Source organism: Ixodes scapularis, unplaced genomic scaffold (assembly GCF_016920785.2).
Source record: "Ixodes scapularis isolate PalLabHiFi unplaced genomic scaffold, ASM1692078v2 PGA_scaffold11__112_contigs__length_91849675, whole genome shotgun sequence".
Taxonomy (NCBI): Eukaryota; Metazoa; Arthropoda; class Arachnida; order Ixodida; family Ixodidae; genus Ixodes; species Ixodes scapularis.
In genome coordinates, this window is record NW_024609837.1 from 995834 (window position 1) to 1020336 (window position 24503).

The following is a 24503-nucleotide window of genomic DNA, read 5'->3' on the forward strand; positions in this document are numbered from 1 at the left end:
TCCCATTTCCGCCGCGAGAGGGCGAGCGGCGAGCTGAAGGCAAAAATAGCAGTGTGTTTCCAACCTAGAAGTGTCTTCTTTTTTTTCGCGCATCATACAAGTAGATTCGTAGATTTAAATTTTGGTGTTCTTGTGGCTGACGCCAAAATCTCATTAGCTTCGGAGAAATAATAGGATGCCAGGAACTTGCTTTGTGGTGCATTTGTAAAACTCTCACTGACTTGAAGTGAGGATAACACTTTGGCGTGATTAGTTTGTGTTCGACGTCCTTAATATCAAACGAATACGGCATCATATTTGGCGTCATATCCTGTTGAGCCGCGAAATTAATTATATTTGAGGCGAGATGCCCCCAAAATGCACATGAGAGAGTAAATTAATTCGAGAGAACCGCCAGTAAAGAATCGGATTTTGAGCACATTTGCTTACACTGGTTCTTTGATACGTGACTTTTTATGACAGCACTCTTTGTGTGTGCTTCTGAATACGCCAGGGAAGACTGCGAAATACGATAAGAAACAATCAACTGGCGCTGACAGGATACGCTTTCTCTGATTGATTCGAGCACCGAACTCCGAGCGTCGCGTTATCGAAGCAATTAGCTTAGTGGCGTCGAGTGCGTAGGTTCAATGATCTCTATCGTGATACTTGGGAAATCCTCTGACGGCGCCGAGGAAGTATCCGAGACTTCTTTAGACCTTTTCACTTGGTTGACTCGGCGAAGGGACGTGGCGATACGAAACTATTATTTTTTGTTCTAGCTTTGTGTCTGGATGTATTTCAATTATCATTGTGATTACATTACTCTTTTTGTGTGTGCGAAGGGTGGGGAATGGGGAAGTGTTGAATCGAAAACTTCTACGGAGCTTTCAGTCTAAAAAAATCCCGCGCGTCTACTTTCCCGCACAACACTCGGAGAGATTGTCACTGCAACTAACGGAGGCAGGTCTGCGAATGGCAATGCCGAAACATATGTTCACACAAAAAAAAAAACAAAAAAAAACGCAGTCTGAGTTGTGACATCAAGCAATGCAAGCGTGACGTTTTGCAGTGCTTAATGTCACGACGCAGTTTGCGTTTTTCGGTCTATACATATGTTTCGCCATCGTCATTCGCTTACCTGCCTCCGTAATTTGTGGTGATCGACTCTTCGAGTGTTGTGCGGGGAAGTAGACGCACGGGCTTTTTTAGAGTAATACGCCGCTGTACTGAATTTACAGTGTCACCTAAAGGAGGCCAACGGGGGTCAAATATTTGACGCGACTGCTGCGTCCCTGTTCGGCTCGGACTCTCGATCAACCACTAAAAACCTGAAGGTCTCGTAGGTTGTTACAAAAATTCCTCCTGGTAAAGTTAACGGCTGGGGTCGGCTTTGTGTTTAAAAATTCCTCATTAATATTGTAAGCTTAATTTGATAATTATATTTTACGTTCGCAATTCAAAACTGTAGCAATTATTTGAGTAACAGATTTTTATCAGATTGTTAACACAGTTTCTCCTAAAGAGAAGGCTTTGCTTTTTGCAACATTAAGTTTCAAATAACAATTGGTAGTACAATATAATTTCAACACTTTTCTTATATATCGTTAGCGTGTGTTCGCGTATTTAGTGATACTTTTGCGTTTTCGTGCCCTTAGGCATTTTGTGTTAATTTACCTCATTTATATCTAAAACAGTCAAGGCCTTTCCCGTTCACGATTTTTATAAACTATTTCACAGAACCCTTCTCTAGACGACTCAGTAGAATGCCACGCACAATTTCTTGATTAGAACCACAAGTCATAACCGAATGTATTTGTCAGGAACATCCTGGAAATCTCATTGACCATCGACGTGTTGAAAGGATGCTGTGATTTTCCATGCTCTGTAAAATCTTTCAGCGAAACATCAGTTGCTGTTCAAGGGCTCTCAAAGGTTTCTAACCAAGTCCTTTTAACCAGCTTTGACTACCTGTGATTTTTATAACCTCAGAGCAATAAAACAAGTTTGTTTATTTCCAAATTTCTAAGGTGGCTTTAAAAACAGTATGTTTGAAACTTCGGTCACAGGTGGGTTCCCTTATTTCTAAGCGCTGCGTGTACCGACACAATGGGAAGAATAGTTCGAGCCATTAATATAATAATTCTTTACATTGTTCGTGCCCCCGAACAACCTGGGGCTTTTAATACAAAGGACACCAATATACCCATATGTAGAGTGTCTTCTAGACATTTAGCGTTCACATCTGCACACGTTTTTGCTATACCAGGATGTGCTCTGAGCATAATTGGGAAGCAATGCAAAGCATGTTTTGAAACTATACACTATAATCACTTCTTTCATCCAGACATCGGACGGCACACTAATGAGTTTGAAATGTACGTGTTGTTCCTCTCCGGTAGCGGACGCCGAGCGCATGCCGCTCTGGGAGATAATGGAATGGTTCGGCTCTATGCGAGAACACACAAGAGTTTTTTGGCCATGGCCATTTATTACAGTAAAAACAAGTCGATAATCCAGACGTGGTCCAGGCTAATAATGCAGTAGTAAACAAGGGCAATAACATTCTTAAAAGTTAATATTAATAAATAACACAAATAGTATAGCAACAAGTTTTGCAGAAGAGAAAACAAAACATCTGGACCGCTGATCGATGAAATCGATCAAACAATTGCACATCTTAGACGATTTTCTTATGTAGGTGACATTTTGTTAGCATTCTTGTAAGTGTGACAGCTCATATACACGCTGGCTTTCAGTACACTAACCACTTAGATCACAACTACAATTGCACATCTTATACGAATTTTTATGTAGATGAAACATTTTTAGCATTGTAGTAAGTGTGACTGGCCATACACATAATGACGTTTAGTGCACTAACTACGTTTTTTGCATGGAAGAGTACCAACACTTCCCACGGCCTGGGAAAAATAATACTGTTTTCGTTAATAACCTGCTACAATTCTGCAATGTTGTGATAACTTCATTTTCAAAATATTCACAGTACACAATGAGTTAAGCAAGAAAGATTGTTCGCTCTAAACTATCCAGAGGACCGCAGATGACTGCAGAACAGGTCTTCACCCCCAAAATACTAGGAAAAGGATTAAGCCTTAAGTAAAATGCTATACAACATATATTATAAGCTCACTGACAAAATCAGTCCCTATGATATGATGCTGTAGTTTACAATCATGATTTGTATAAATATAGCACAATAAAGGTGAAATAAGGAGCATAAATTGTAGCACTTCAAGTGCTTTGAACAAGGATGCTTATCAAGGAACCTATGAGAAGTAAACAATTATTTATGGCCAGACAAAAACAAAGAACAGTCGTTATGAATACAATTTTGCGCATCTCACATTGAATTTTCCATATCAAATTTCGTTCAGTTAAATATGAGACATAAAAGATAAATATCACTTGTCAACATTATTAAAATAGAAATCTTTTCTCCATTAGGGCTATTGTTTTAATAACAGAGAACTGGAGCCACAAACAATAAAATAATTATTTGGTTTTACTATTTGCGATTGCTATGTTACATACCTGAAAACAAACATATACAATAGTTAATTCTTACAGATAAGACTCTGCCGCCTCGGTGGCTTCGAGGCGAGAGCGCTGGCCTACGGATCTCCATGTGGTGGGTTCGAATCCCGGCCGAGGTGCCCGCAATCTGACGGAGGCTTATTTTGGAGGGGGCGCCGTGAAACCGAGCTTTCGGTTGCACGTCAAAATATCCCCAGGTGGTCGAAATTAATCCTCAGTCCTCCGCTGGGGCGTGCCAGATGCCTGTCGTTGCTTTGGCACTTAAAACTCACAAATTTGACTTTGACTTTAGATAAGACTCATTTTGTACATCTCCCAGATTCAAGCATACTATCGCGGATCGAATTACGTATTGCTTCAGTGCACAGTGTCTGTCTTATTTTTATCCTAAAGCCACAGTCGATATATATATTTCTGAGATAAATAGCTGTTCAGAAAGATATATTGAAACATTCTACCTTGTTGCTAATCAGTGTCAGGTAATATCTGGTAAGATTAAGAGGATGTATCCTTGGTTCACTCCGCTCAATTGCATGTATGGCTTTCTCGGTAGCAGCTGAACACCGAATGAACCTTGCTAAAACACTTAAAGCTAGCTTAGTGCTTGCCAGCTGAAGGTCTTACAGCTCGGGGCGATTCTGAGGGCCTTGATATATACATCTTGCACTTCGCAAGGAGTAGGGCGTAATGATAAGCACCTTCGTGCACCAGATGCTTTCACCCTATTTGGCATCTCTTGACACTGCAGGTCTCGAAGAGGGGCATGTTGATGTGGTTTATCACCTTGGATAAAATATATCTTAAGATATCCGAGTGGCTGACTCCACTGTGAACCGGAAAATCAATCACGTCTTGAGACATTTAGTTAGAATCACATATTTAGCATAAAGACATCATTTGTACATCTTTATCATAATGCCATCTCATTATAGTGCTGCGCAGTGTAATGACGTGACAAATTTGAGCTACAAAACCGCTGCCCAGTACTTGTAATTTATATAAGGCAGCTTTATTGTAAGAGCAAAAAATATATTATAATAGGGCGTCTTAATGTTGCCTCCGTTAGAAGAGTGGGGACACAGACTAAGGCTCATAATATTCGCACAATATATTATTTTTTAATCAAAAAATGTGTTGGGTGGGCTAGTGTCAACTAACGACACATTCAAAACATCTCCAGAGGCGAAGGGGTGTTACGGTAATACCTCACCCAACTCTACCTAAACTCTCAAATGCTTCTGTGCACACAATATTCCGTGATGTACTGAATACATCGACACACTTTCAGTATTCTCGTTTCTTTCATACATTCACCCAATAAGAAGAGCCATCAAGTTCTAACAAGCACGTGTCTTAGCTGCAATAAAATTCGTCCACTGTTGCGGTTAGCCAGACTGTACGCCCATTGGAGCATGATACCGATTGGCCTTGTCACTGGTTGAACCAATGAAGAGAAAGGAAACGATTGGTGTAATGGGTACATCGCATGTAGCGTTCGATCACTGGCTTCGACACTTTGTTTCCCCTTAGTTCCGACCCCAGCCGACACTGAGGTCTAATAGAGTCAATCGAGCAGCATGAAAAGTGTATCGTCACTGCGCTCGTTTTTCTTGTGGGTTCGCTCTCTCTCCAGTTAAACCAATCACGCACAAAATAAAGAGCATGATCGCGGCGTATTTTAACTCTATCGGATTGTAGAGTCAGCTGGGGTTGCACTAACAGTCAAACGGAGTACATGAGTGTGCGTTTTCGCGTAGGGCAATTTGTATCGAATAACAAGGCCGTTGCCCATGTTCTCTCAAAGTTTGACGTCCTGAGAAACGGCTCTGAACTCGATGCCTTCCCGTTTATTGAGCACCCTCGTCTGCTTCTTTTGTCTGCGGTAGACGAAGAAGGCCGCCAGGAGGCCTACTATTATGAGCACCAAGAGGACGACTAGTGTCGTGGTTCCCCAGGTGGCGTTCTTGAAGTGGGTCGCCTCCACGGCCCGGTGGTACGACGTCCAGCTGGTGCGGTTGAGCTCGACGTGCAGGTCTGGCACGAAGATGTTCCAGAAAGCCATCTCCTGCTGTCGGTACGGCACCGGGTCCAGAACGCCGGCCGGGCTGATCAGAGTCATGTTGACGTACTGAGGAGCGGCTGGATTGACGGCCGCGTAGAGAGTTCCACCTGGATTCCTGTTGATAACGGCCATTGTAGGTGACGGCAGCTGGTTAGGGATGGGCATTGTACGGAGTGGAAACTCTTGGAAGCCTCGGAGTTGAAGCTGATGTTTTGCTAAGAAACTTGGGCATTACGTATCACTCATAAAATATTTCTTATTGAAAACGTATTGTGAAAAGTGTCAAAAAGACGCCATGTTTTACGACTCATTGAAATACGTTTAGGTAGTTTTTTTTTTTCCGGATTACCCGTACTTTTGCCTTCCACAGTTTAGGATTTGTTTCGTGACTTTTATGTGACAATTTATGGGCTTCTCAGACCTCCTGAGTATTGCAAGTCTTATTAAGAGCCATATTCTCAGCTATATTTCCTCCAAGTTTCACGAAAATTTTAGCATTTGTTTTTTGGCCAGCAATATTAATTCTTCCAAAGTGTATTTAGCAGATAAATTTATAAATGGCACAATATATACCTTTAACGTAGGGACATAAGAACTATAAAAAAAACAAATATTAATAAATACTATTGTAGGGAGTTTGGCGGACTTAAAATGATCTCCACTGCGTATTCTCTCGCAATGCTGGTACAACAGCATAAACAAACGCACGATAAGCTCCTTTTGGTCAACAGTTTTATGGTTTAGATTACGCTTTTATTCTACTTAATTTTCTACGTTTATGGAGCCTCAATCACTTTAAAGACATTCAAGTCCCGTTGATACTCACAGCCCGTTGATGAATGTAGTGAAGAACGTATTCATAATCGCCACCACCGGTCGATCGAGCGCAGGATTCGTGACTTGTAAAATGCCTTCCGTGTTGACCGTGTACAACATATCATCCATATACGTGGCACCTGGGTTGATAGAAATGAAGATATTCATAGTCACCATACTAAAAAAAAAAACAAAAAAACAATAAAACAATGTTGAAGGGTATGCTGCAAGACGGGAAATATTCGTTTTTGTCAAGTGTTACGACGAGACAACCAGACATTATATGAATACAAATTGGAAAGTTTGGTAAACTAAGATCAGTTTCCCTTCGTTCTTGCATGTTTCCCATCGCGGCATGTTTAAGAAATAGATTGCCTTTACAAGAGGAACCCTGCCTCGCTTGGGATACGAATATAGCATTGAATATAAATAACTGACTTTGAGTAAAGTATGAACCGCGGCTTTCAAGCAGATGTCATTACTCAGCTGTTGTTGTATCAGAAAAAGTTTTAGGCCATTATCGACGAAGGTTCACATCGAATACCGCGTGTGCTTTGTGTACGTACATCATGGCCCGCCAAACTCAGGGGAAATATTTTCCGCTACGTTTAGTGGGGAATATCTTTGTCAAATTTATAAAAAATTGAAGTGTTACGTAGCGTCACATGGCGGCACTTGACGTCACTGTGTCAAGTGGTGTCTTAGCCTCACGTAACGCAAAATGTTATACGAGCACTGTCCGCTGTGTTTAATGAAACGAAAGTCCGCTATATTTAGCGGACTGACCCCCCGTGACGTCTTTTCTTCACGACAAAGAACAAGGATTTATTTGTTGCCGTTTAAATAGATAATAGCCAGGTTTAGAATTGGGTTTAGAAAAAAACAAAAAAAAACAACATTGCGTACGCATAGAAATGGCACCGCAAAAACTGCAGATGCGCCAAGTTCAACCCGAGTTTTGGATTGGCGCACGACGACGGACACTCTTTCTTCGCGCACGCAAAACTTTCACATACACTATTCAACAAAAACTCGCATTTAGAGAGTTTTAGTAAATCATTCCGACGACTCCGATAACGACACCCGATAGTTCGCCGACGTCTTTGCGTAATCGTGGTAGGGTTACCCGGTATCGTTATCGGAGCCATCGGAACTAGCGACTAAAACTCCCTCTAAAAATCGGGAGTAGCTCACCGTACTGTTCCCGCGGTGCCTTCTGCGGATCGGCGAAGGTCCTCGCGCCGTTCGGGATGCCGAAGATGTAGAAGTAGGCTTGGTTGGTGGTCAGGTAAGACGTACTTGCAGATGACAGGAGCCTCAGGTGTGCGGACAGGGCGGCTTCCACCGGCGCTCCCACCAAGAAATCGCTGAGCATCTGAAAGTCGGGGAATTCACGTCGCACTCAACCGAGATTACGATTTGCGCTACAGTGCGTGAAACGCGCATTCTCCGACTGATTTGTTTGAACCGCATCACTATTTTGACCTTTGAGTATCCGACTAAGCGGGGTATTTGGTTTTCAAGAGACCATAACTTAAAGATGGGAGCTTCTGTTAGGGTGTTTTTTTAGACCAGGGGGCTCCTTTGGACCTTTGGACCATGGGGGCTCATCGAAAAAGAGGTTAAATTACTTGATTATTGAGGTATTTAACTAAAAGGTTTGGACTATAGGGAGTTTCTCTTTTTGGGGTGAAATGTAGCGCGAGAATTGTCGCTCGACTTCCTTATAATCTAGCGTGACCTGACAGCGTGACAAAGATATTCCTAGCGGGTGCTGTAGGGAACGATAAATGTCATCCTTGTGCGCGACTTAGAAACCGAAACTAACCGGCGAAGCTCGCTCATGACGTCGATCCTTACGCTCTGCGCTCGCGTCGCGCTGCTGACGTCACCTGCGGCGAAGACACGTGGGTTGCGAGAAAGAGCCAACGTTATTAGATTAAGCCAGTTACGGAACTGCTCACAGACGCTGCTTGCACAAGTAGTACCCCCCTCATCACGACTCGCCTCCCGTCGCTCAGCGTGACGGACAGCTGCAATGGTAGCTGTATTCCATGAAATACGTACGTTAACGTTTCGAAGCACAGCGTCTATGCTCCGTTTTAGCTTACGTCCGAGCGCAGCGGATACTACGAGCCATCGGAGCAAATTCGAGGCCGTCTGAGTGTCACGTGACCTTGAAGAGGGTGCAGAGCGATGCGCGGAAAGCGGCTCCGTCCACAGAGTGGGATTGGCTATAGGATAGCTCGCAGCGTCCACTGCGTCCGGACGTCAGGTGAAACGGAGTATAGGTGGCGTTCAAGGTCTGCTCTATTGAACACGCAGTTAGGAAGCGAAAATCTAGATGGCGCTTCAAACGACGGGAGGCGGACTAAAATGAGCGTGTAATTACCTCAGTTGTGGAACACCCTTTTAGCGGGAGTTTCCCAGCTGAGGTAATCGAGTAACGTTGGCAGGACCAAGATGGAGGATGTGACGTCGCTGGGCGCGCTTCGCCGGTCAATTTCGGTTTTGCATCCGTGTACAAGGATGATATTTCTCGCCCCGTAGCACAATTGTTTTACTCAAGACTTTACGCCACGGCTATTCTAGAACGAGGCCGAGCTTCAATTTTCCCAGTGTGTTGTACCCAAAACGTCGAAGGAAAATAAATAAAATAATTGAAAATTTTAGAAGTGGCTCGCTAATTAGTAATTATTTATATCGCCACTTCTCTGGTGGTGGGAAAGGAAACCGCAGGGCGGTTTCCTTTCGTTATGTTTCGCTTCCGTTCTATAGTGCCGGAGTTGCCGTGGCGCCAGAAACGGCGGCGCTGCGATCGCATCTAGCTCGAAGCTGCGTCAAATTTTGCGTTCCCGCCGCCTTTGGTCACGATACTAAATAAAAGGGACGACATTTTTTTTTTTTATTTCCTGTTTTTTTTTTAGAAAAGAAAAGAAGAAAACACACCCTGTATAGTCCTTGCAAACTTAGGGTACTCAGGGTATGGTTTGTTCTGGGTATGCCACTTCCTGGGCGTCCTGGGTATATGCCGCGCAGGGTATGCCATAACACCGGTTTCTTAAGATCTTAGTAACTATAGGGATGTCGAAACATTGTAACACTGCGGTTTTCAGTCATCTTGTGGGTTGCCCCTATGGACTATCTGCCGGGTGCAAACTCTAGTACGAAATATACGGTATGTTTTTTTTTTTTCTTTTTTGAAATGTATATACGTGTTTTATGTTTACTGGATATAGTCATGACATTGGTTGAGTTGGACTATTGGCTTTCTCTAGGCTGGAATAACTACAAGCACCACACAAAGGTCGGAATGCGGCTCCTACCCTGATGGTGTTAATGGCGTTGCGGGTGGCATTGGCGGTGTTGGATCGTGGCCTGTAGTACTGGAACTTGACGGCGGCCGCGATGCCGACCCGGGAATCCTCGTCCGTGAAGTACTCGTTCAGGTAGGTTCGCACAATGTCGTCGATGCTCTTAGAATTCGGTATTTCCTGGGCTTTTTCTGGGACGGGAAAGAGAAAGAACGGTAGCTGACGCTTTGACTGACGGTTCTTTCGGAAAGAAAGCCTCGTTCAGCGAAGTGTTGTTTCAGAAACGCAAATATTGTTTCGTGTGTTTGTTTAGTATAAAAGTATAAAACAAACGTATACTACCGATAAATGTTAAAAAAATGACTGTCTTTTTTTTAGCCGCGGTGTTTGTTTGCTAGCTGCGCACCCTCTGACTGGCGCAACGATCGAGAGATGGCAGCAGCGTCCCCGGCGGCTTACGGCAGCCCAGCAGCCGCCCGGCCGCGCCAAAGGCAGGCGATTTGTCGCCGAAAATTTTCCACGAATCACCGGTTGTATTTGTTCAGTGTTCATTTATATTGTTTTATTGGGAAAGAGGAAGAAATCATACACTGTGCATTATAGCTGATTATGGCACCGAAATAGCGCGCGCCGTTTATGCTTCGAAAATATCGTCTGCTTTTAGAGCGACCGGGCGGCTGCTCAGCTGCCTGCCGTCAGCCGCAGGGGCTGCTGCTGCCATCTGTCGGTCGTTGCGGCAGTCAGATGGTGAGCGGTTAGTAGACGAATGCCGCAGATAGGGAAAGCCAATGATCGTTTTGTATCTCTTAATTTTTACTCGGGTTATTTCGCTCTTTGAAATCGTGATGCGATGCTTCCATCACCTCTGTGTACCCCTGTTGTAATGCTTAGCGCTATAAAATTACAGAGAAGATTTATGCGGTCACTTTAAAAGTTTCACCCGGCTTCAAGACGTAGATGAGAAAATGAACCAGTGCAGTATCACTACTGTAGTCACTGAGGGTTTAAGGACCATGGGGCGTGGCATATTCTCTCTGCGGATCTTGTATCTTGAATCGTTCTTGGGATTCCTTTTCTGCTGATGGCGCAATTTCATTGGCCAAAAAGCGAAAAAAAAAACCGATTCTCGGAGTTCGCCATGGTCTGTACTCCTTAAGCTATCCGTGACTGAAGCCCAGGGTCATTGATGTGTACCACGCAGCAGTGACACACGGTTGTTGAGTGATCTTAGAATGATCCGGGCGGTTACATTGAGGTTTACAATGAAAAAAAAAAAAAATAGAGGACGCTTAAGCTTCGCCTTTAAGGGTGGAACGCGATAGCGAAACATATAAATCCCCGCTCGTTGTCGAGCCGCGTAAGCGCGTCTGCGCGGCCTAGTCGGTAGCGTGTCTGGCACGGAACCGAATGGTCGTTAGTAAAAATCCCGCGTCTGCCTAAATTGTTTTACATTTTCGTTTAAGGAAAATGAACTACGTTATAAAGCAAAATCATAGTTGACGTGCGGCCACATTTAGTTCGCATTACATGTCATATTTTAATCACTTTTGTTTCACGCGTGACGTCGTCACGCATGGAATGAACGCTCAAGTTCCACGAGAGTGTTATGGGTCTTTGAAATTTCAGCGCGAGGGAATGTGGTGGTGACGTCATGACCCTATCGACCAATCAGAATTTTTCGTCCCACGCCACCGACGCCGGATTTCTTTTTTTTTTTGCGACGCGAGCTCCTTAAAGCTATCGGTCTAAAAGGCGGAACGCGGTGGTTAAAAGTTAACTTCGTGGTCTCATTTCACGTTCCTTGTTTCTGCCTTTTTATCTAGTGGTCGAGGCTTAATAGTAGCAGAAGTGTAATTTCTTCGTACCAAAGTAACGCAGGGATCCTGCATGCTTCGTGTAGCCGTATATTGTAGGTTTCGGAGTAAAGCGGTTCCCAGCGTATAATAGTCTCGGGTGGTCCCGCAGAAATGCGTTCTGCGTCACGTTCACGTCCACGATGGGGGCGAATTTAAGCTGCAACAGAGAAAGAACATGTCATCATTATTCTCAAGTTGTCTTTTCTTACTAAATATACCATCTATCGATCAGCTTTTATTTCAGCCTGAAACACAAACTGAGGTTGGCGAGAAAAAAGCAGTGTCGTCCACTGCTTGACTGGCCTCGCCACCCTTACAAGTCAGCAGTGCAATACGCATACGTAATATATATGTAGAATTAATGGTATCGATAAGCTCTTACACGAGGCATTTGGAAAACGGCAAAGTTCGTAACATTTGGGTATTTCTTGTTGGCTAACAAGGTGTCCTCCAAAAAGAATTGCGGTGTTTTAATTCTTATTGCATAGATAAACTATAGGTGGTTTATGCAATAAAACTACAAATAAACTATAATAAAACGTTATCGTCTCGAACCAGATGCCAAGATGTCATGACTAACCGATATCAAAGTCGGTGCGATAATGACGTGAATTTTTAGTTCGATATTGTGCGTTTTATTCAATATTAAGTTGAATTTCGGCGCTTATCCCATCTACACCTCCCTCGTGTTTACTGTTTGTGCGCTGTTTCCGGTTGGATCATGAACAAACTCGTCCGCATCGCCTCGTTGACTATAATAATCGTCGCATCTGACATATTTATGTGCCTTAACTCACCCATTGAGCGATTGCCTTAAGATGTTACATGATGAAAACATGACGTGCACTAGAAGCACTATTTCAGTCAAAGCATAACTTAAAATACAGTTGCGATAATTGTAAAAAAAAAGTGCTTGAGGTCGAAAATAATCCCTGGAGAAGGAGAACAAGAGGGACAAAGGAAAAACACAAATCTCCAAACACAGCTATAGGGGACTGGTGCGCGACCGAAAGGAGAGGTCCCGGGTTCGATACCCGGACCAGGCGGATTCTTTCGGTCGCGCACCAGTCACCTAGCTGTGTTTGGAGATTCGTGATTGTCCTTTGTCCCTCTTGTTCCCCTTCTCCAGGGATTATTTTCGTCATTCTTGTCCAGCTCGCTTGCACCTTTGCATTTAATTGCATTATAATCGTGCTTCAGGAGTCTTTATATAAATCCTAAATCAACGTTAAGTCAGCGCATATAGGAAGGGCGCTTATAGTTTCTAAGTGACAAAGAAACCTGGAACCGAGCATTTTGATTTCAGTCCGGGGTCCCAACCCGCGCTAAAATAATCATGGGAACGGTGTTCCTTCTGCTCCTTAGTGATCGGCAATTTTAACCCTATTTTTGGTTACCCAGCTTTTGAGCGTAATTTGAAGTCACCCTGAACAAGCGCGTGATATACCCCAATATCCCTTTTAAATTTTCTTGTCAATGTTAGCATTTTTGATACTGTGCATGCTGTCCACCTTTCAACCTGGATGGGCATGTGCTGCAAACATCTCTTACATTATTATCATTCTCGTACAGTTTCAAAGACGCTGATATTAATTTAGAAACGCTAAAAATGCTATAAACAGCCCCGCCGACTCCGAGTTAAATCCTGGTTTTTGTTGTTGCGAATTCTCGGCTTTTTAAGCAATTCCTGCTAAAACAACAATCACGAGAATGACAATATTGTAAGAGATTTCTGCAGCCCACCCAGGTTAAAAAGTGAATCGCATGCAGAGTATCAAAAATGCTGACATTGGCAAGAAATTTCAAAAGCGATATGACAGGTCCTTGCGGTATATCAGGCGCTTGTTCAGGGTGACTCCGATTTACGCTCAAAAACTGCGTAACCATAGAATAGGTCGAAATTAGCCATCACTAAGGAGCTGAAGGAACACCGTTCCCATGATTCCTCGAGTTCGGGACTGGGCGCTTGGGAATATTGCGAATGGTCTATTCAGTGTCAGCCAAAAGTAACACCAAAGGACGAGTCAAGGAGAAAAAGACATGATCTTAATTAATTCCGCCCTGCTTTTCGTAAGCTATGAATTACTATGCGTGCGTTGCCAGGAATGCGTGTGAACAAATGGACGTCACGAAAGCCCGAGTGTTCTGCTGTCGGATGTCGGGATCCAGGCGGTTGGTCGCAGAAATGCTGGCGAAAAGCACGAGCGAACGCGAGTGTCGCTGTCGTCGCGGCGTCCAAACTCCTGGCCGCTGACGCTTCCGTGGACTGCCCCACTGGAGAGCGACCCGCAGCAGGACAGGCGTCTGCCACAGGCACCAGCGCTGCCGGGACGCCGACAGGATCGCGACCGGCAACAACGTGACAGTTTTTTAACTTCACCAGGCGGAAATCGAATTACCACTTTTTTGGGACGCGGTAAACGCACCATTCGAAGACGCGTGCTAGGCACCGTAAGTATGCGGAGCGCAAGGTCGTCTGCTCCTTGCGCAGGGCTCGCAGTGACGAACTCTGGTTGGCTCCCATCGGAATGATAGTGGGCAGGGCTCAATGCCAGCTTCCTTCGGGTCTACCGACTATCCTTCCGATCGGAGACAATCGGAGCTCGGCGTTCTGACGTCACCGCAACCCCTGCGCAAGTAACTGACGGACTTGCGTTCCGCATAGCATGCTAGGAAATTGCCATATGGTGTTACAAAATAAAAAAACACTATTTAAAAATACATCAGTGAGGCACCCCTTTACGAGAATTAAATAACTCTGTTCCCAGTTGAGTATTTTGAGTTGCCTCACCTTGCTGTAGTGAGCTTTCTCGACTAGCTTGCCCGCCTCGATGCCTCGAAGGCAGTCGACCAGCTTGTAGCTGTCGTAATAGCTGCAACCCACCGCCTGTCCGAGTTCCCGCGACTGCCTCCAGGCGTCTTCGACTGTGGCGTCAGGACTTGTCGCTGATCCGCCTGACATGATGGCTCTTGTAAAGAGGCCTGCGAAAATAGTTCAGAAACATTTTTGAACAAGATATTAACATTTCACTAAACTCCTTCTGCAATACCCTTTGTTGCTCCCACAATTGAGCGTAAGACTAATGAATAAAAACGCCGAGTAGCTAGCGGTTTCCTTGAACAGCGGTTCTCAAATGGGGGTCCGCGAGGGCATTCTTGGGGTCCGCCAAGCCCTGCCTCATCAGTCGAGGCCGACAATAAAAGTTGTCTTTTTCCAGGTCGAGAAGAAATGTTTCAGTTCTCGGGCGAGTTTTTACGTGTGTATATCAATCAATAAGAAAGGTCTACTTCACACTAGCCCTTAGTTATATTAATTTATTAAATCACTATCGTATTTAACCTATACATTTCCCTTTCCCTCACCACGAACGGGGTCTTTCATCATCTCCGCTGATCCACAAGGGGTTCGCGAAACATCGATGGTTGAGAACCACTGTTCTAGAGTAAATGTATTACTGGTAATGCTTGAATTTGAAGAGAAAAAAAAATAATTGTATATATTTCCAAAAGGAAATAAATTTATCCTTATGCTGTACAGATTTCTGTTTTGTGTAGAAAATTTTCGAATCTTGATTTCATGGTCATTGTATCCGAGTTTTTTCTGTGTAATGTGTTGTTCTAATAAACATGCTGAGAAATGGGAAGTTATGAAATCCGCCGAGTTTTCCTTGAAAGGCTATACTTAGCACAATTCAAATAGAAAAAAAAATACATGGGCTGTGCTAAATGTTGTACTCGAAAATAAGGTGATCTTCACATAATTAAAGAAGTTAATAAATTAGGCTCCCCACAAAGTATATAATTGTAAAATATAATAGAAAAACAACAAAGCAAATAGAAACAAAACAAGCAGAAAAAAACAACTCTTCAGTCAAAAGCACTTGAATGTTGTTATGTGTATAGAAAAAATAAATGCACTTTACTCCAAGCCTGAAAAAAATATTTTCCTAGATATGTAAAGCTGGAATTAAAACAACTGAAAGTTTCTTACCTAGGTGTTATAATGTTTTCAGTAACCCCTCAGCTAGCTATTTGTAGGGAGAGTAAATTTCATAGTGCAGCAGTCAACATTACATTAAGGAGCTTGGTTTGCTCTTTTTGGAAGAAATCAACTTTGTGACAATTCTTCCAGGCCCAATATTTTTGTGAATCGTTCCAAATTGAAATAAGCACATTTCATTGAGGATTATCATAAGAGAAAGAATAACTCTGTTCATTCAAGCTATATAATTATTTCTTTAATTTGTACCAATAAGTATTAGTTAAACTTTCAAAAACATACACTGATAATGTGACCTGCGTAAATGTTACATAAGAAAAGACTTAGAAAGCTGTATACTAGCAACACATATTTGTTGCGGGTGAAATAGACACAATGAATCGTTTCCCTTCTCAAGAATAAAACGTTTGAAACGCTAGACGATTTAGAAGAGACCTACCCGATGAAACTGGGTTGAGCATGTGGAACGAGACGGACATGGCTCCAGCCCCGAATCCCATCAAGGTAATTCTGCTCGCGTCGCCCTGAAACCGCTCGATGTTTTCCTTGACAAACTTGAGGGCCATTTGTTGGTCCCAAAGACCCAGGTTTCCTTTCGCACGCTCGTCCTCGGTGCTTAAGAAGCCTGAATTCGCAAGGAAAAGAAAGAATCACCCTGAGAATCAGCCATAACATTCTTTCACAAATGTTTAACGATGGTTGACTAGGGGTAACAAATATCGTTTACGAAATCTAGAGGAAAAAAGAAATCTTGTATACGATTTAGTTAACGAAAACTTGTACGATTTCAAGTTACTAAAAGGTTAAGGATTGTAGGACGTGGATCATTGTGTTGAGGCTTCTTGCTCCGGGACTCATTTTTTTATGTTCTTATTGCACAAAACCAGAATTAATTGACTGTACATAAAAATAAGATGCTCGGACAGTTCCACACCCAGCACATATTAAAGTTCCAGTGACTATAGTTGAAAAACAATATTACGAAATTATATAAAAGCGTTTAAAATTAGTGACGGCACTGAAGGATTTTTTAAAGAATATTATACTGGTGCTTCACTTTTTTCAATTATAAGTCACAGGACTAGGTGGTTCTGAACGGTATCCCCACCTTGAATTTTATTCCTCAAAAGTTGACTACCTTGACACTTCTCGAATTTGCGCACTAAAGCACGTCCTAATTAAGATGGTCTAACTATTATCCTGCCCAGTACTTGAGAAAGCAAACTGCTGCAATCTCGGCGAATGGCGAGGTTCAAGGTAGGTTTAAAACCAGAAAATCAGCCTGCGATGGGACACTGAGCTTAATGTAGGCAGGTGAAACACCATGCTTATTATAACATCGCAGGCTGTATATCTCTAGGTTAATGTTGACATATTTTAGCCTTGCCATTCACCGAGCCCCATTCGTATAATGCAGCTATTGGATCTCCGAAACGCCCTGCGGAAAAGTGAACGCACTCAATTTTCAGAGCGTAGGTCCGCATCCTCGGCCAAGAGTGTTTAATTTATACGACACGTAGTAGACGCAGGCCATTACAGTTTTAGCATGGGGTCAGAAGCGAAAGAGGAAAACCAAAGGCTTTCCAGGCATTCTTATCAGAAGGGTCGGCACTCAGCCTAGAGACGGACTCTGAGCTTCAGCTGGCCGATAAGACCTTCGGTGGTCCACGCACTCCTGCACTTTATTGTCGCCTACAACTCTTTGTTATGCAAAACACTGAGTTCGCTGTTTACGCTAATAGAGACCGGGCTTTTGCTGGCTTGGGTTCCTGGAAAGATTTCGGTTCACTAAATCATTGGCATGCTAGCTTAATTGTAGTTTTTGCGCAGAGCTTGTAATGTGTACATTCGCACTTTTTTTTGTGGAAACCAGGTACAATTCACAGTACAATGCACTCTACAAAGCCGCGGTTCGACATTGAGAATATCTCCACTCCGTGACAGTTTAAGATGCAGTTTGGTTTGCGAATTACGAGGTTCCAAATTTGAGGTTCTTCCTGTGGCACTCTGTTTACGAAAACTTCCAGAAAGTTCATGTTTGCATTATATTTTTCGGGAAATTTTATTCTTTTGACATTAGAATATTGCACCTAACTTGTGTTAGTGCAAAATGAACTGCAATTTTTATTACACAGTTTGACTTTATTAGAGGGTTTGGTTTCATTTGTTTGACGGCGGCTATGGTTTGGGAAGAGGTGTCCTGCCTCGATCCTTGCAGTGGGTTTCTTATATTTCCATGTGTATAGAAGTAAAATCCGACCCAAGGGCCTGGTGTATGTACTAAACTTCTTTTTGTCTTTTTTTATGTTTAATACGTGTGTTATGTGCCTACTCGCATCCCTACAAACATCGTTTTAAATAGTGTGTTTGTTTTCATCTAAAGAAACAAAGAGAGTTTATGATGAGCATGTTCTAGTCCGCGTTAAGAAAACGAATATACAAGTTTCAGACATAAGAACTTCAGAACGAACCTAGAACGCCAAGTCTGTAGTTTAGTACCACAAATATATTGGTGTTGCCGTAGCCAAGTCCCGGAGCAATGAAGTCCTTGCCGCCACTCTTGAAGTCCGGTCCTGGGATGAACACCACCACGGGCAGTTTGGTCGTGGAAGTCTGCAGTCATCATTGGGCACATGCATAAACGTAGAAAAATGTTTTTAGCAACCATGACTGAGGCTATGGTTAACCATGAATAACCATGACCGAAACGGATGTAACCATGAAAGGAAATCTTAAGTCTAACGTTAATTGACGCCCTATAGTGAATTGTCAAGGGCGCAGAAGCCAGCTATATTATCATGAGAGTCAATAAGTTTTTAATGTTTTAGTATGTGGAGAAACGCATGTAAGTGAAATAAATCGTTATAAAAGTAAAAAGAACCAGACCAGCAGCTATGGTGCACCAGCTAAAGATATATATCTTCGTACGAAATTTATCTTTAGTCTCGTTATATTTTTGTTAATTTTTTACTATACGTTATTAGCCTTTTTCTGCTGTATGACCAAGTCGCACGCCCATTTATCTTTACATTTTTGTATATAAGACCTCACATCCACCTTTTGTGGTTATCATTGATAATCCGTGTCTCGAGCTTGCTGCTTTCCAACAGATTGTCTTTGTTATAAAAGTAGATAATGCCAAACGAAGCACGCACTTCGTTTGGTGCGAAAACAAAAATTGCGTCTCCACTATTTTTAGTTAAAATAAATGTAGACATGTTCAGAAATTCACGACATACGCTTGACGTTCCCGTATCTGTCCCACTGTGGCGTAATCACTTTAACTTTACGCCGTGCGAAAATTACCGCCATAAGTAGCTAATGTGTGCGAGTGAAAAAAAACAAAAATAACTAACTTTAAAGATAAAAAAGGACGAGATAACGAGCGTCTGGAGATGATAACATACTGATAACTTTATCACTTTTCATTACCATTTCACGACTATACTGCGATCAAAGAGAGAACATCGGAACTTCAAAACAATTTTGCAGAAGTCATTTCACGCGTTAGCATTGTTCTTACAATTGACTTAAAGTTTGATATAGTTAGGTATCTTCAGATATAACTGTGTTGTGAGTGAGTATAGAAAGTAACACCTATGCCAATATTAGTGGTTGATTTTGTTCAAGATGTTTCTTAGAATGGTTTATCAGCTTATGCAATTCGGCACATTTTCTGCGTGTTGAAAGTGGAATATCCGCATTCCGCCAAAAGGTAAATTTATAACGGATATAATAAACGTATATTAAGGCATGCATGCGCTTACAAACTTACGACAAAGGTGCCACGCATCTTGCGTCGGCGACTGAAAAGTTTCTGACACGAGGCGGCTCGTTATCGTCACTTTCATGCAAACTTCACGTTGAGGAATGTTTTCAACAGTGACACTCGATAATAGCCGAGAGTTGGCTGGGATTTCGTAGAAGATTGCTGAATTGATATTATTAGGATCCGGTCCGAGTGGGATTCGAACCCCTAACCTCTGCGGGAATGAACCACCTTTAAGTCCTGGCGCAGCCAACGCTACGAGCTGATGGGACCAATCATGATACTATGTCAAGAGGACACCGTTACGACGCTCTTCGTGTTTCTATACTTGTTCTGTCATCACTGAACCAATCATAAATAAGATGAGGCCCAGTGACTTGCGCTTATGACGCTGCCTGATTGGTCCGATTAGCTCATGGCGTCGGCGGCGTTTGGACTTTAGCTGAAACGTAGTATCGAAACTATCGGTTATGCGACACTTACGCCACGTCCTCATATACGACAATATTCAATTCATTGCGTTTAAATCACAAATACTGCGTGTTTAGATTTTTAACGTCGTTTCCAAAAATCTGTTAAATCTAGACCAGTGCAGTATAATCGCGTAGGTTATACGGCCAGGGACATTATAGAGGGGGCTAATGGTCATGATAAGTAGAATTATGAAATGAAATTTGTCAAATACATTTAATCAGTAAAAATAAATATATTTTCCAAATTCTGAGCATAATCTAAATCCACTAGGTTAGTAAATATTAGGAAGAATCGTAGCACATGGGGTACGCGTTAATGCGCTAAAGTTGCCTCTCGCAAAACAGGCGCAAGGCTGGTAGTGCGAAAACGTGGATGATCATTTTATCATCCGTGTCCATCGTGCCAAATTGCAAAAAATCAACGCATACCGAGAAGTATCGTTCCAATGTGGGGATGGTTCAGCCATTTGTTTGCATTCGTCAATCGTTCAAAATGTGGGCACCCGCGCCTCGCTAGGGAACTTTATGCGGAGAATCCAGTTCCCAGCTAAAGGCGGAAGAAAAAAATCGAGTTTATCCTAGTACTATGTCGAATACTTCAAATGAGTCCTGTTTTTAGACAACTAATCTCAAAATGGAGATGGTTATGGCGTTTTTACGCATTCGGTCATCTTTTGAAACTTGGGTGCCCGCGCCTCGCCAGGGGACTTTTTGAGGAGAACCCAGTTCCCAAACTGAAGGGTAAATATAAAATGGAGAGTGCTCGAGTTCATCCTGGTACTATGGAGAATACTTCAAAATTTATTTCTTTTGGAGAAAACCGGTCTTGAAATGGGGATAATTTGGCCGTTTCGACGTATTTGTTAGTCTTTTGAAATTTCGGCACCCGCGCCTTACCAAGGAATTTTTTTATGACAACCCAGTCCCCAAACAAAGACGGAAAATGAAATGTGGAGTCCTCAAGTTCATCCTGTTACAACAGAGAATACTTCAAATTGAGTCCTTTTTTAGAAAACTAATCTCAATATGGAAATGGTTATGGCATTTTTACGCATTTGTTTATCTTTCAAAATTTGGGCACCCAGACTTCATCTAGGAAGTTTCTGGCGTCGGCCAACAACTTAACTGCTGACAAAATACACATATGTTGCCCGTGACTACAAGCTGCGGTTACGGCAAATGCTCTAATATGAGCCATCTTTGTGTAAACTTGTTTCGAAGTGGACATGGTTCGACCATTTACAGGCATTCATTCATCATTTCGAACTCAGGCACCGCGCCTCATCCAGAAAGTTTTTGTGATTGCCGAATTCTTAGCTTTGACGGAATGCCCAATTTGAGGCTTTTCACTACAAGCTGCTGCTACGGCGAATCCTCCAAAATGAGCCATCTTTGAGACAATTTGTCTCGAAGGGGACATGGTTCTACTGTTTTCAGGCATACGCTAATTTTTTTAAATTTGGGCTCCCGCGCCTTGTCGGGTTTGTTTTGGGTTCGACTGAGTTCTCAACTGGTGAAGAAATATAAAATTTAAGGCCGCCGACGATAACACGGTGCAATCGCAAAAGCTTGGGCTTCAGCCCTCTTCGAGGAATCTTATATCAAGTCGGATATTTCAATACGGTCTTCTCTCGATTTTGTTTTGCTGTTTATGTGCAGGGCGTAATGTAAACTTTTGTTACTTGTCTGAATACTACTTTCGATATGCGAATGCTTAGTTCACAAAAAACAGTCAACCTCTCATAAATCGTTTATTCCCTCCCATTGCTTACAATAAAGATCACGTTGTTACGATGACATAAAATTAATAACTAGTGACAATGTTTTAAATTATTTTTATATAATTTTAGATTATCGCAATACTTGCAAGTTTATTGAGGCCAGTAGCAGAATACTGGAAATGGTATTAAACGGCTATACGAAAATAAATCGACCCCGGGTCAAATTGGTCTCAGAAACTTCCAAAAATAATATTGAGAAAAAAAACGTACCCAGCACATTATCTATTCTTTTGGTTTACTGCAGTCAAATGGAAAACCTTATAATCTGCTGTGTTCTTAAATGGTCCTCTTTTGAACTTTGACATTTCTCAAAAGTTTGCGTGAGGTGCCTCCAGAATACATTTTTCTTTAGTTGTAATACACATCTTAAACACTGCAGAATTCGGCATAATATCGGAGAGTGGTTCTATCTTCATTATCACACGCTTCGACGACGTTCATTATCAAAACGCATATCGAGATGACGGGGAGTATATGCATTTCCATACAATCAAGCACTATTTTATGCAATTTCTTACTTGTTTTTGCACATGGATACCAAAAATGCATGGAACCTTACAGCTTCGCTGTAACAATATATAAATATTGAATTACCAGCTACATTAATCAGGCACTTAAAAAGGTGAACAAAACGGACGCATGCTCTCTACGTCATTGGATTTATCCATTGATAGGAAGCGGGCAAAGTTGACGAGCGTCAACCCGAAGCCCTTTTGGCGCTACACGAAAGTCTTTATTCAAACCTCGAAACGCCTTCTCGCGACGGAGGTGTCACGTCATGCACTCTGGGAATAAATGGGAAGCAAAAAACCATACGCGGTTCGCTCCTGGCCCACAGGTTCCCAGAATGCAACGCGCGCGGTGACGCATTTATGGAAGTACTCTATGCGGAGCGCGAGTTGGTTTGCTTCTTTTTGCGGGGGTTGTGGCGACGTCAGGGCGCCGAGATCTCATTGGCTCCGATTCGAGGGATACTGGGTAGGCCTCGAGTCAGCTTGCTTCGAAGTCTGCCCACTTTACTTCTATGAGAGCCAATCAGAGCTCGGCTCCGTTCTGACGTCACCGAAATTCCCCCGCAAAAAGAAGCAAACGAACTTGCCTCCGTATTAGCTCAATCGAACCGTTCGCTGCGGTGGGACTTTCCATGAAACGGAGTCCGTCAAATATTACCCTTCGAGGTAAAGGTTTATCCTATCACATATGGTATCTGGTAATACCCCGCATGCTAGCAGAATGCGGAATAAAAGGGAAATATGTTCATTTTAAGACACCGTGTATTTTATGAAAAAATGTGGTATACGGGAAATTTGGTGTTGAAGAAAAGATACGACAAGCTTTCTGGCCCCTTTTCTTGAATAGCTGGCTCACTAGTTGGTGCCAAGCTCTTCTCTTTATTTTTTTTTTTGCAGCTTCCCAGGTAGTGCGTCAAAAAAACGCCCAAATTTGGCATAATCTAGGCAATCCTAATGCGGTTATGGTGTGTTTGTGTTTATACACTCCGAGCTTAGTCTGCTTCACCTGACGACTTGCCTGTCAGCTGTAGAGGAGAAATTTAGCCAGCGCGGTACGACCGCCGGCCTGGGGTCCTTAACGTGCATCATGCAGTAGTGATACACGACGGCACGCTGGTACGATGCTCACTCAGATCGAAACGGGCAGGGGTGGGGATTGAACCCAGGATCCCTGGGCTCTGCAGCGCGAGCTTTCGCTCCACGTGCCCCGAGCTGGTGAGCGTTAGCCCACTCGGCCACCGATTCCCCTTAATACGGTTTCGCAACTTAGTGCAAGAATACTTTTCTTAGGCGTTTTTATGTATTTCTTTGCCACATTAGTTTTTAAGTGCCCGACGCGAGGCAGACTTGACGCAAAGATGCCAAGCATGAGCCGAAAAACTGCCAGTAAAACCTAAATGAGGCTGTTCTTTTGAAGTTGAGGCCCAAAGGTGTCACATGAAAACCGAAAAGTCATAAGCGATGCCTAACTTTGGCAGTTGGTTGGAAAATTTGGCCCGAAGATGCCTGATAACATTCAAGCTACTAAAAATGAAGCCTAAATTTGACGCTTGTTTTACAATGCAGGGCCAAGATACACTGACTCTGGCCGAAAAGGATAAATATTTGCTTTATCTTCGCTCTTCTGGGCTTTGTAAGGCCCTATATTCCAGCACAAAACCCAAAATTTGTCCCAAAGAACCGTGCCACATCTTTAGAGCATTTAAATCCACGACTTAAAAACTTTATCTTTGCCCTATATGTTGTAAAGCGATACCATTAGAACGCTAAGCTCTGGGGAGATTGCCCACGTTATCGAGGGTTATACTCGAAAGAGGCGAAAGCTATCGGTCATTGCGTGTCGTTGCCATTTGCAGCGGCGGTGTGTGCAGTCCTTATTTGCACACGCTGAGATCCAAACAAACAATTGCGATACGTCGTATCCCACTGCGCGCATCTATCTCCATAGCTACCACTTCTGGGAACGCCGAATCCTCTCAGGTTCGAATTAAGCTGGCATTGAGACAACTCCATCCAGTTTTGTTAAACTAAAAACTCGCGGTGACATAAAAAAAATTATCTGCCTTCATTTTGAAGCTTACTTAAAACGCCTAGTGCTTTCAGTGTTTAGAAAACCGTTATTGCAATCCTGGTGCATTACACGGTACAGGGTCATTGCTACTTCATAAACGAAAAGCGATACACATTTCGTCGAATGAGAAGTGCCGGGTCGAGATCGCGATAATATTCGCAGCTTGCTCGAAGATCATTTAGTTAAAAGCCACTTACGTTTCGTTTATACGAATTGCATTCGTGCAAAGCAAGTTAAGCAAGAGATACCCTAAACGATGGCTTCTTGAGTCTTCATCAACATAAAATACGCAAAAGACGACGGGCAAACATA

At 42.9% G+C, this 24503-nt stretch overlaps 1 protein-coding gene across 1 annotated transcript in view; it reads right to left on the reverse strand.

The window, feature by feature from the left end:
- Positions 1 to 2405: 2405 nt before the first annotated feature.
- The window catches only part of LOC8038218 (venom carboxylesterase-6), a 32606-nt gene continuing 10508 nt past the window's right edge, over positions 2406 to 24503 (reverse strand). The window contains exons 3-10 of the mRNA XM_002400069.5: positions 18057 to 18198; positions 16025 to 16210; positions 14377 to 14567; positions 11595 to 11742; positions 9742 to 9920; positions 7610 to 7790; positions 6426 to 6555; positions 2406 to 5714 (exon numbers count right to left, since the gene is read on the reverse strand). Of these exons, the coding sequence (XP_002400113.3) occupies positions 5336 to 5714; positions 6426 to 6555; positions 7610 to 7790; positions 9742 to 9920; positions 11595 to 11742; positions 14377 to 14567; positions 16025 to 16210; positions 18057 to 18198 (1536 nt within the window). The 3' untranslated portion in view covers positions 2406 to 5335. The remainder of the gene's footprint in view (positions 5715 to 6425; positions 6556 to 7609; positions 7791 to 9741; positions 9921 to 11594; positions 11743 to 14376; positions 14568 to 16024; positions 16211 to 18056; positions 18199 to 24503) is intronic.